At 42.0% G+C, this 13,452-nt stretch overlaps 1 protein-coding gene across 1 annotated transcript in view; it reads left to right on the top strand.

Annotated features, from left to right (window-relative positions):
- LOC311523199 (protein SSUH2 homolog) overlaps positions 1 to 12,649 on the top strand; it is a 32,738-nt gene extending 20,089 nt beyond the window's left edge. Inside the window, exons 9-12 of the mRNA XM_084632974.1 lie at positions 1,741 to 1,836; positions 3,675 to 3,780; positions 4,838 to 4,945; positions 12,028 to 12,649. Coding sequence (XP_084489100.1) covers positions 1,741 to 1,836; positions 3,675 to 3,780; positions 4,838 to 4,945; positions 12,028 to 12,174 — 457 coding nt within the window. The 3' untranslated portion in view covers positions 12,175 to 12,649. The remainder of the gene's footprint in view (positions 1 to 1,740; positions 1,837 to 3,674; positions 3,781 to 4,837; positions 4,946 to 12,027) is intronic.
- The last annotated feature ends 803 nt before the right edge of the window (positions 12,650 to 13,452 follow it).

Genomic DNA, 13,452 nt, shown 5'->3' with positions numbered 1-13,452 from the left:
AAAAGTCAACTGAAGCTATTGGAAAGAGTCTCATTGTCTTCAGTGGGCTTTGCTTCAGGGCTTACATTTCTACAGAGCACTGTTTGGGTTTAAGAGTGTTTAGAGCTAATGCAGCTTGGAGAATTATTGCTCTATTGCCTTTCTAAATACCAAACTTAACACGTTTAAAAATGATCTTTAAGTGACATACCAAAAAAGCCCCTGTGCTAAACTGTTTTGCTTATTTGGCTCCATTAGGTTTAAAAGAACAGAGATGGTATTGTGGCACCTTAGAGACTAACACATTTATTTGAGTATAAGCTTTCATGAGGTACAGCTCACTTCAGTTGTAGCTCACGAAAGCTTATGCTCAAATAAATTTGTTAGTCTCTAAGGTGCCACAAGTCCTCCTGTTCTTTTTGCGGATACAGACTAACACGGCTGCTACTCTGAGAGATGGTATTGTGGATAATCATGGCAATAATTGTAAAGCATGAATCCACTGAGGCTAACGAAGGCTTGAAGAGCTTCAATTAATCAGTTATTAACTGCTGCTAATCTGAGTTGTGTTGAGGCAATCAAAATGTACCATGCATGAGCATATGCCTCCTGCATCTGTTAGAGGCAGAGATATCAGTGTCTGGAAAGGGACACTCAGCCTTCTACAATTGTTTAGGGAAACTGTTATTATCCTTAATTAGATGCACAAATAATTTCTTTGACTAATTCCACATTTACAAACAAAGTCTTTGTGGTGGTATTAGTCATTAAGTTTATACGATAAATGCAAATCCCTTGCATCACAGAGAAATGAAAGAAGTACACTCACTGCATATAATTTTGTTAACCTCTTTACTGCCTTACAGAGATGGGCTCAAAAAAGAAACAAACCTGTCATAAATATAAAGGGAAGGGTAAACACCTTTAAATCCCTCCTGGGCAGAGGAAAACCCCTTTCATCTGTAAAGGGTTAAGAAGCTAAGATAACCTTGCTGGCACCTGACCAAAATGACCAATGAGGAGACAAGATACTTTTAAAGCTGGAGGTGGGGGAAAACAAAGGGTCCTCTCTGTCTGTGGGATGTTTTTATGGGGACCAGAGCAGGAATGCAGGTCAGAACTCCTGTAAAGAGTTAGGAAGCAATCTAGTTAGATATGTGTTAGGTTCTGTTTTGTTCAAATGGCTGATAAAATAAGTTGTGCTGAATGGGATGTGTATTCCTGTTTTTGTGTCTTTTTTGTAACTTAAGGTTTTGCCTAGAGACAATCTCTGTTTTGAATCTGATTACCCTGTAAGGTATTTACCATCCTGATCTTACAGAGATGATTCTTTTACTTTAATTAAAATGATCTTTTAAGAACCTGATTGTTTTTTCATTGTTCTTAAGAGCCAAGGGTTTGGGTCTGTGTTCACCTATGCAAATTGGTGAGGATTTTTATCAAGCCTTCCCCAGGAAAGGAGGTGTAGTGCTTGGGGAGGGAATATTTTTTGAGGGGAGACATTTCCAAGAGGGCACTTCCCCTGTTCTTTGTGTAACACTTTAGTGGTGGCAGCTTTTAAACTAAGCTTGGTAAGAATAAGCTTAGGGGGTCTTTCATGCAGGTTCCCACATCTGTACCCTAGAGTTCAGAGTGCGGAAGGAACTTTGACAAAACCAAACAACATTGAAAACATTGTAGGGCCTGAGTCTCCAGATTTCTCAAATGTTTAACTTGAACCATTTAACTGCTATTGAAACAAACCTTTATTTTTGCCTTTAGAAGGTGCAGCACCTGTTCTGGGCGGGGCAACAAAACCTGTACGACATGCCAGGGAGAGAAAAAGCTCTTACATTTCATACAGCTGATAATAACCTGGTAAGTAGGGTGGGTAGAATGTTGTAGTTATTATATGTAGTACAGCAACACCTTGAGGTTCCAGCCAAGATTGGGGCCCCATTATGCAAGATAGGTAATAAGAGCTAGATGCAGATAAAAAGATTTATTTATTTATTACCATTCTATAGATAGGGAACTGAGGTGCACAGGCCCAGCTCCAACTCTCATTGAAGTCAGTGGGAGTCTTTCCATTGATTTTTGTGGGAGATGGATTGGGTCCAGAGAGATAAGTGACTTACCCAAGGTCAGAAAGGAAGTCTGTGGCAGAGTCAGAAATGGAACTCTGGAGTTGAACCAAAAGACCATCTTTCTTGCCTGTAATCAGATGCATCTCACAGTTGGAAGCATCTATTTTGTGCAGAGAGTGAAATGAATGATCAAGTCTGAGTTAATGGTAGGTTGGCAGCCAGAGCAGAATGGATGACATTAGCACTCTGCTATTAACACTTGTTGTTTGAGTGGTTCAGTGCCCGTCGTGACATCTGAGTCTAGCAGCTGAATCCCACTTACCAGGGTTTATGCTACAGTAAAAGGCTGGTTCCCTCTGTTGTGGCTTCAGCATTAACGCTTTTAATTTGGTAGCTTTGGAGCCAGAGGTAACAGAAGGGTCTAACAGCGTCTCAGGTTGTGAGCTTTTGTTCCACTTTAAAAGTCACACATTGCCTGTTGACCCACATCCCAAAATACTTTCTAATGGATGCCCAAGCGCCACCGGTTTAAGAACTTTGCTTCTCAAAAATTCACGTCTGTTCATCCTTTAAATCGGGAATTGCCACCAAGTGGTGCTGATAGTTTTTATGAAATGCACACCAGACTGCTAAAGAAAAGGACAGTGACCCTGAGCTGGGAAGCTTTGTTTTCTAATCACTAAATCCTCAACACATGAAGTCCTTCAGGCAATGAAATGATCTAATAAGGTATGTTACAATATTGTATACACATGAGATATAGGTATGCCTACTCTTGGAGCTGGGGATATGATTCCCAGCTCACGCAGACATACTTGTGCTAGCTCTTGCTGAGCTAGTGAGCTAAAAATAATAGTGTAGCCTGGGGTCTCATGAGCAACAGCGAGTGGCAGCTTGGGCTAGCTGTGCCCATGTATGTACCCGGGGGGTTCAGGCGGGTTTGCACTTGGCACGGCTAGCCGGCTGCTCGCTGTTGCCTATGCTACCCAGCCACACTACTATTCTTAATGTGATAGTTTGATGAGAGCTAGCAAAAGTATGTCTCTGCAAGCTGGGAATCTCACCCCTAGCTCCACGTGTAGAGAGATCCAGATACAGCAGTGGTGGGGAAACCTGTGGCTCACGGGCTGCACACGGCCCGTCAGGTTAATCCGCTGGTGGGCCGCGAGACAGTCTGTTTACATTGACCATCCGCAGGCATGGCTGCCTGCAGGTTGCCCACCACTGATCTACAGTATATCCAATAGCATTGTGTAACTTCTTTTGAAGTCTTTCTTATTTAGTAACCAAGCCTTTATCTTGTAAGCCATAGCGCAAAATAATTAATTATAATAGAAACCATGGCTTCTGATGGAGGATATACAGCTGAACCTGCAATAGTAAAATAATAGGTTTATAAGTCCTCTTGAAAACTGTAAGGTAGCCTGTTAACCATGAAGTTCTAGTTTCAGGATCTTTTAATGCAAGAGTCATCATGCCATAAAAGCATTTGAGGTTGTTAAGAAATGAGGTTGTTGCAGAAGAGCACAAAAGTTGCAAAGAGGGAATATTGTCCTCAAATCGGGAAGCGTTAGAGCCTTACTCAAGCGTTTAGAAATAGTTTAGTGTATGATGCTTTTTCTCTCCCAGGAAGAACAAAGTGTTTGAATTTGTTTCTGAGCACCAGCTGAACTTTCCAGGAGAGCTGCTCAGTAAAGTCAATGGAGAGAATGTATTTAAAGATGAAAATATTCTGGTGAGTAAATCTTAGGGCTGGAGGAAATTAGTGATTGTTCTTACCTCACACCCATTTCTGGACTTTCTTCCACTTTACCACAAGTCAGCTTTAGTGCAGGGTGGACTTGAGTTAAAATAACTACCAGCTCCGCAAACCACTAACCAACTGTAAATTAGCTGAATTCTTTATATTATTTATTTGTATTGTGTCAGCCATCCCCCAGGGCTCCATTGTGCTAGGCACAGTTCAAACACGTAACTGAGCAGAGTCCCTGCCCCAGAATACTTACGGTTTAACTAAGCCTGTCATGTCAGTAGTAAAGATCCTGCAATCAGAATTTAGTTCAGGGGTGTGTGAGGCAGAATAGAATCCAGTTCACTATCCCAGAGCTGTATTGCCTCTGAAGTCTTAAGCATACATCACTCACAGGTGTCTAGGAAACAGTTATGTTCATGACCTAGACAGATTTTTTTTTTTAAATGTGTCTCTCCAAAGCTCAAGGGACATGAACAAATCATTCTGAAAAAGAATCCATTCAGATTTTCATTTGGCTGATTGACCAGGACAGTGATCCTTCCCAATGCACAGAAGCAGTACTTCTTCCATAAATCATCAACACACACTGAGAAAGCCATGGTGAGAGAACGAGGCTTTGCAACAAGCCTTCAAAATTCAGAAGACTGGTGGGATTCTGTTGGAACAAGACATGAGTGAATTCCATAATGGAAATCCTTTCTATGGAATTACCACCTTGGCACTGGAATCTGGGGCTTCTCAATTAGAGAACATCAGCTGATCTCAGCTGCTGTGGTACTGCATGAGAAGAGTGTTAGCTTCTAAGTCGGAAGATGCCATCTTTACACAGTCACTTTTCCAGCCACAATTACATTTTGAGGTCTGTAATGTTATGGTAAAATGGATATAAATCTGTATCCACAATTTCACTATTTAAGGACATTCAATAGGTTTTCATTGTGCTGTAGCTGGCTCCTTGCATGGGTTGACAGGATGGCAAACCAGATAGTTTGTGCCACGCAGGTTGGGTTTTTATTCCCTTTTTTTTTCTTAATTTCAGGTGTATCCCATCATTGATTTCCCTATACCACAGATCTCCCTAGCTTCACAGAGAGCCATCATGGAGCATAATGCAGCATTCACCACATCATCACGCATTCTACAGCAGGTAAGCAGGGAAGCCAGATAGTAGGACCAAGGGTAGAAGGTGTGGAGATCTGATTCTTACTCATGCAAGGCAAGGTTGTGGAATTTAGTGGCTGACCCAACATGCCCTGACAGCAATGGGAGTCAAAGGATCAGGTTCTTAGCCAGTAGCCCATATTGTAGGTCACACTTACAAGATTGGAGTCTGTATCCTGAAATGCAGAGACCGAAAAGGACTTAGAGTAATGGTACATAACCAGTTGAACATAAGTTCCCAGTGTGATGCTGTAACTAAGAGGAAAAATGTGATCCTTGGATGTACAAGCTGGGGACAATCAAGTAGGTAGGTGGTATTACCTCTTTACTTGGCATTAGCCAGCCCATTACCGGAATACACTGTCAAATTCTGGTGTCACACTTCAAAAAGGAAGCTAAAAAATTGAAAAGGGTTCAGAAAAGTGCTACAAGAATGATCTGAGATATGGAAAACATGCCTTACAGTGAGGGACTTAAGAAGCTCAATTTATTTAGTTTCTCCAAGAGAAGATTAAGAAGTGACTTGAGCATGGTCTACAAGTATCCACCCGGCAAAGAGATTTCTGACAGTAGATGGCTCTTTAATCCAGCAGAAAAAGGCACAATGAGATCCAGTGGCTGGAAGAGAAGCTGGACAAATTTAGACAAGAAATAAGGTATGCATCTTTAATAATTAGAAAAATTAACCAATGGAACAATTTACCTAGGGATGAATTCTCCAACACTCCAAGTCTTTAAATCAAGACTGGATCTCTTTCTAAAAGATATGCTATAGCCAAACAAGTTATGGGTTTGATGCAGGAATTGCTGGGTGAGGGTTTATCACCTGTTATGCAGAAAGTCAGATTAGATGATCATGATGGTCCTTGCTAGCCCTAAAATACATTAATTTATTGTTGGGTGGCAGGAAGCTAGGCTACTCCAAGGGGGGCCTGAGATATTATCCCTCTCCGGCACCTAGGGGAAGGGACGCACTGCACCATCTCATTGCTTCACTCTTCATGGCCAACTAGCTCTGCAGGCCAGTGTCTGCATGTAGGGATGGGAAGGTGGGGAGAGAGGAAAGACAGAGCAGGTGGTGCCAAGTCTCTGCCCTATTTGGAGCAATTTAAATCCCTGGGACTATGCAGGGGGAGATGGCCCTGTACTTCCCTGAGAGCAGGGGCGGCACAATTGCCCTTGGCCTCTGAGTCGATGATGAGGGAAGGCTCTTTGTGTCCCTCCCCAACTCAGAGTCAGAAACCGGCGCAATCTAGTCCTAAGGCATCAAAAGTTGGGCAGCCAAAACCACTGGTCACTCCTGATAATTTTGGATTGTGTTTATTTCATTAGATTTATTCATGCAATTGATTAAAACTAGTGATGTTGGGGGAGGATGTTAGATTTTAATTACTAGGTTAGTCATTTAAGAGCAATATTATTTTTGAGCAGATGTAAAGCCTGATATCTTTAAAAATCAGAATTAAATCCCAGGGGAAATAATGGCACTTTTCTCTAAAGACAAGAGAAACTTCTTTCCCCCTTTCCAAACAGTCACTGCCAATAAATTCTTTATTCTCCCGGGTTAATATCCTAGCAGCTAATTTTGCATAACCATTATGTTCCATCAAGTCACATCTATTCCCTTCATTAGGTTGCAAATGCTAAATTATAGCTGGTACATACTGCCTTTTCCCTCGGGAAAGAGAAAAATGCCACCTTAAAAAAGAAAAGTAAATTAAGGGACCAAAATAAGCTAACAGGGAAATGGTTTGATTTTCCATATGGTCTGTCAATCTAAAATCAGCTCTTTGGCAAGCTCTGCTTTCCAAATTAATTCCAGGCAATAATTCTCACTATCAAAAGCAGTTTGTTCACTAGGTTGGGATACACCATCCAAATGCCTCCTCTAGCTGCCTGGGAAAGCAGGTGTCGAGAAGTTCTTCCAGTGCCAAATCTCCCAGACCATGTGTTGTTTACTTAGGTCTGAGCTGCGTCCTGCCAGACCGTTCCTCACTACTTAATTCTTTGCACCCTCCACTTGCTCTTGGCTAAAGTTCTACCAGTTAATAATCAGCATCTTTTGGAAGAAAAGAGGAGAAACACCTCTTACTGCATATTTGCTTGGCTGCTGGCATTCCAGCTTTTTATGAAGTCGGCCATATGATGGAGGTAAATATTGTGCCCATAAACGTTCCATAGGTTCAGCGTGACTACAGTCTGGCGGCTTTCGCTTGCTTCATTTAGTTGTGTTTAGAACACTAACCTTCTGTGTACTTGTAACACCTCAGGGTGGGCAACTGAGGATCATTACATAATGACAGCAGGAGATCATTACTTAATCTACCACAGCTACTGCATTTCTTCTCTGCCTTTTTAGTTTATACTAAACGAGATCCCAGCTGCATTAGCTTTGCTTCAGCACTGGATGGCAGTGTCTCTTCATAATAAATGCTACCAGTGGAGCTGTACACCTTTGCAAGGCTGAATGGGACTAAAGAAAGAGAATTATGTAGACAAATGGTTTGACTGAATGCTTGCTTTCAAAACACTACAGAACAGCGAACAGTCATTTAACCTAGGTGTTAGCTTCCTGTGCAGACCTTTTTCTGGCATGGTCCCTCATTGAAATATTTGCACTTGATTAGTTATTTCTAGCTGTTGAAACACATTTGCTAAAATGTCCCCCAAACAGGCTTTTGTTCCAGGTAACTCTCTAATTGGCACGTGTGATTTATCTGCAGCTTTCTGCACAGAGACTCAAAATGTTTTACATGGTGTGAGTGGGTTGGGATTACTATACCCATTTCACAGATGTGCAAACTGATGCACAGAATTGTTAAGTGAACTGTCCAAGGCCATGCAGCTAGTTGGGATGAGTCAGCAGGGGCTAGCATGGCAAATCTGCTTATGGTGATTCTTTGTCTGCTCTTTCACTCCTACTGGAGTATGAGGGAGTGATAGGGCCATCAGAAGATGCAACTGGGCAGAGTGTGGGACAGAGTCAGGGTGTCTTTGGCCCTGGAAAGAGTGTGGCGTTGAAGGCATTGGGGTGCAACAAGGAACCCATTAGTGACAGAGTCTTAGCAGCTGAAGTATCTACAGTGCTTATCTCAGCTGTGGTACAACGGGTGTCCTACCAGGCGCTGCGTCGGATGAGGTTTGGTACCATGACGCCCCAGAGACTCTCCGAAAGACAGTCACACAGTTACTGACTGAGCCATGAATAGAATCCAGGAGTCCCAGGTCCCTGTTCTAGCCACTGGACCACACTGTCTCCTAAACCTCTTCCTCTCTTTGCGACAACTCATCCTTAGACCCTTATTTCTATATGCTCCAAAGACAATTGATGGGCTAGTCTTTACCTTTCTCAATGCTGCTTCTTCACTGACATGCTACCCTCCCAGGAAGATGCTGATCCTTGAAGAGGAACACCAAGCATTTGCTGTCATTGTCTTTGAACTACTGTGGAAATGTTTTGTGAGGCCAGCATTTGGAGGGGACACAATCAATCTGCATTGGTGACACTTTCTGCCATAGAAGGCACCAGACTCCTAGAAGATGGTTTGTTTCTGATTCACAATCTTCTTGAGTTCCAGCAGAAGCGAAATGTACCCAAACATATTCTTGAGGCCCTTGTACAGGGTACAGGAATTTTGCAAGTTTCCTAAGAATTCTTCCATTAGGGGAAGAGAGTGCCATGGAATTTATGGCAGTTCTCTCTTTCTGCCCCCAGTCCCTGTGTGCTTCTTCATGCTACAAGGGGCTATCCACAGGCCAGTACACCAAGAATCCACCCTCCAAAAAAATGCAAAGAGGGAAAGGTGGGTGGATTAATGCTAACAAGGTCAGCATTAAACTTCACAAGAACTCTGCTGGGTTGCACTGTGGTAAGTATGATGCTGGGTTGTATGTAGGGTTGGGAAATAGAATACCGTGTATGCAGCATGTCCCTTGTTTGCATCCTCCCCATCCACATAACTGGAAGCCCGGAGAGCCCTTGTGTCTTTTGGGTAAGAGAAAAAGAGAACAGTGCTATTGAGACATGCTTCCTCCTTCTAAACCATGAGGGTACGGAGCCTGTAAACACCTCTGACTTACAGTCTATATAGCCCAGACAAGAGAAAGGAAGTATTATCTCCATGTCAAGGAACTGAGGCACAGATTCCGTGACTTACTAAGGTCACATAGGAAGGCTGTGGCAGAGCCAGGATGTGAAGCCAAATCCCCTGAGTCCCTTAGCCCAGCACCTTAACTCAGAAGGATGATCTTGTGGCTATCTTGGGTACTTATATAGGCCTCATCTCCATAGTGTCTGAACACCTCACAATCTTTAATGGGTTTATCGTTGTAACATCCCTGTAGGGCAGTGGTATTATCCTCATTGTACAGATGGGGAAACTGAGGCACAGGGAGACTCAGTGACTTGCCCAAGGTCACACAGGAAGTCTGTAGCAGAGCACAGAATTTAACCCAAGTCTCCTGAGTTCCAGGCTAATGCACTAGCCATTAGCCCATCCTGCTTCTTTCTTTTATAAAAATATATGAGAAAAGAAAATCTGCCACTAAGGGCAGGATGGTGAGATAAATATAGTATAATATGTAGAAGGATGCCCTTCTCTGAATATAAAGGGGTCACTGTGAGCTTCCCATATAAAAAGACACCTATTGAATTAGTTTTATTAATAAACGGTCAGTCACTACAGAAAAAGATTACCAAAGAAGTGTGTGTTCATATGCCACTCAGGTATCATAGGCATAAACTTTAAGTGTACATAGTGCAAGTTCACTATAGTAAAATTGAATCTACATAATGGAGGATAAGGAAGAAACAAGTCTAAAAGCTCCATTAAATGTTGGGTTGGAAGAATAACAGGAATAATCCTTATTCCTTTTGTAAAAAATGTCTCTAGCTCCCTGGGCATCTGCAAAACTTCATATAGTACTGGTATTTTTGGCTGAGAAAAGAAACAGATGAAATAGGAACCAGTTGGAAATGGATTACAGACAAACTAAATCAAATAGAGAACTATAACCAGATAGTGTGTAAACTGTATATAAGTGAAAAGCAGGTAGATTACAATATGGTCTCTTTTTTACACAAGTTTACTGTGTATTTTGAAACCACCCATCTAATTTTCTTTACGCTGTAGGAGCACTGTAAGTTAGAGAGAGCCTGAGCAACAATTTTTGGGAAGGTTCAGATTTAGAGCCAAGATTCAGGGGATCCTGGGTTGGCGATCTTGATTTGGATCCATGGCTCTTTCAATAATGTGCCAAACTTTTCCAGGGTTTGATTCTCATTAGAAAGGGTCAAGACCTATTGAACCCTAAAGCCTCTCCTCCCTGCAAGGGGAAAACCTATTAGTAAAACATTTCAGTTTATTTTAGCCAAAAGGCTGATCTTCTCCCTCATTCAGAATAGGCACTATCTAGGACAACTGTGTAGTAATGGCTGATTCTTTAGTGTTTTCCACTGTAGAATATTTTATAGAAAGAACAAGGGTAGGTAGACTAAAAGTGAAGGTTTAAAAAGTTTAGCTGCTTTCTTCACATTGCCAAGGTAGACATGCTCCTAACAATCTTTATTTGGGAGCAGGGGGATGGGGCTACATGGAATGGAGGCTGAAAAGAATCTGCAACTGTAATTTAATGGACCAAATTATGCCTTTAAGGATGGCCTTCTCTAGGCAATCTCATTGTCTAAAAGCTTGTAATCTGTGGCTTTTACCATGCTGCTGCTTGTCTATATACTTCACTTTAAAAAAAGTCTTAGTACTCTTCCCACATGGAAAGTTCCGCAGACATTTTTCTGGGAGACCTGAGGAGAGACTGTCTCAGGATATTCACACTGTGGGCTGGAGATTAGACTTCTGTACTCTTTTACCCTAATCTTCCCCTCCACACAAAAGCCAACCACTATCAACAACCCCCCACTCCCCCGAAACTAGGAAATGACTCACAGTAATTGTTTGTGCATCAGGCCTGTTAAAACATACTAGCCCCAACTGCTAGATAACCAAAAGAACCCATCAAAGCTTTTATATAGATAAACCCTTCACAGAAATTCAAACAGAGAGCCCTGCTCACCCAAAACTAAACTAACTATACTTTTTTAGACTACAGGCCTTGCTACTACCCTCCCCCTCACCCTTCCTGATTATTGACTTGAGGGATCCCTTTATAAATGAAGGTTAATAAGGAACTCACACCTGGGCCCTGGTTGACCAATGAAGAGTTCTAATTAGCTCTGTCAGTATCCTTCAGGGGGTGGGACCCAGTTTAGGCATTAACTCCCTGATTGCTGGCTTTGATGCAGACCTAGTTTCTGAAGCAAAAAACATGTCTTTAATTTCCTTTCATCTGAAATTTTCCTGGAAGCTAAGGATTTATCTATCTACAAGTACTCAAATAGTTTTGTAACAAGGTCATGATTGACATGCTTATCTGCCTTGGTTACAGCAAGCACAGATGACTTGTACCCTCGTGGCTTTTAACCAGAAAACCATATGTCCACTGTTTACACATCTACTCATACAAAGCTGTTGTACTATATAGCTATCCCATAGTGCCTTGCAGGGACAGAGAGGGAAAATTGTATCGACGGGAGATGTACCAACAATATATGAGGCAATGTTTTCTGGGGTGTGTTACCACACACACAGCTGTGACAATACAGGACTGGCTAACCTGTTTACACAGTGAAAGGGTCACATTTACACAGCAAAATAACACTGTCATGACACGGTTACAGGAAGACAACTACATGCTGGCCTGGCCTAGGCACACAGTTAGCTCCCAGGATTACTGAGTATTAACCTTGTCTTGTTTGTGAACAAGTCGAGCATGTCACAAAGTGGTTATAAACTCCCTGCCAATGTTCTAGTGTGCACAAGGCTGAAAGCTCCAAACACACAGGATAGTTTGTTGAAGAAGGGGGAGAGCATTTGACAACTGATTTGGTGGCTGAAGGCACCTCTCTCTATCAGATGTCAGGCATTTCTTTCTTCCTCTCAAGATGTGGCAAAAGGTGAGGCATCAGCCTTACTTAATTAAGGCTTTTCATATGCTTTTTTTTTCTTTTCTCAGCGCCAGACTATTGAGCTGATCCCCGTCACAGAAGTTCATTATCTGTACGCAGGGAAGACGTACCTATACTATGTCTATGGATTAGAAAACAAGGTGTATGCACTGGACTACCCAGAGAGGTACTGCTGTGGCTGCACCATCATATGATGGCAGTGGAATGCTTCTAGAGTTCTTCAGTGTGAAACAAACAATGGCTGCATTTACAATGGCAATATTAAGATCTGTAACTTCCTGTGGATGCTCTGCCAGCGGGGTCAGCATCAGAGGAAGAAACAGCATGGCAGGACCTGGGTATTTTCATCACTGTGTCATCTGGCCCGGCTCACGGTACAGTTAGAAGACAGGGTGGTAATAACTCCTGAGTCCTGTGTACTCTGCAGCTTTATCTAGTGCTACCACAGAACTGCATGGACCTAAAATTTCCAGTGTAGACGAAGTAAATGAAAGAAGAAAACAAACCCCACCAGGAGAGAGAGAATAAGGAACACAATTCACATACACATCAATGCTATTAGCAGCTCAGAGCCTGATTCAGCCTCATTAGAGTCAATGGAAAGATCAGGCCTTCAGAAAAATATTTCCACCTGAGGATTTTTGGATTTTTTGTTTATTGCTGTAATAATTCACCATTACAATGTTACATATTTTTAAACCTTTTTTTACATTCAAGGTTATGCTACTTATGATTGATGCATTCTCATCTCTCTTCTTTTATTTTCTTTGTTAGGATTTCCCTGAGCTACTACATATAACCCACAGTAACAGATAACATATTTCTATATTTATTAAATTTATTTTATTTTAAAATACCAACTAGAGTTTGCCTGACGTTATAATAGTTGTATAGAAGGTATCAGATAAGAATAAATAGCATTTTCAGGCACCCTGTACGTTGTGTGCGATGTTCTTGGCAGTCAGAGAGGAGGTGAAGAACATCGGGCCTGTGGGCACATCACAGTGGAATTGTTTATTTAATTGTATGTATTTTTACGGTGGAATTTTTAACTCTGTTCCCACTTAAATCAATGCTGAAACTCTCAGCCATTAAAGATTATTGCTCTTCCTGAGAAACCAGCACATGCTCCCACGAGTAGCAGAAAAACCACGTTACTCAAATCCTGATGCAATTCCTATAATCTTGTGAGGGGTCAATTTCACCACCTGTTTGTGCCAATGTTTAATTCCTCTCCCCATCCCTAACACCAGACTTTAGGGTTCAGGTTTTTTAGAATAAGGGGTGGATGGGTGTCCAATACAGCTATGTGTCTATGGGAAGTTAAAAGTCCACTGGGAGCTGAGAGACAAAGATCAAGGAGTCCATCAAGCTGGGCTGGTGATGATCATGCTGAGGAAGATCATGGAGTCCTGGAAAAGCATGGAAGACTGTTCAGGACGGTCAGCATTTTTTTGAAAAGGATTCTGACA

This window comes from Lepidochelys olivacea (assembly GCF_965140295.1).
Source record: "Lepidochelys olivacea isolate rLepOli2 genome assembly, chromosome: 7".
NCBI classification, from domain to species: Eukaryota; Metazoa; Chordata; order Testudines; family Cheloniidae; genus Lepidochelys; species Lepidochelys olivacea.
The sequence above is the reverse complement of the archived record's forward strand: the minus strand, read 5'-3'. Positions and strand labels throughout refer to the sequence as shown.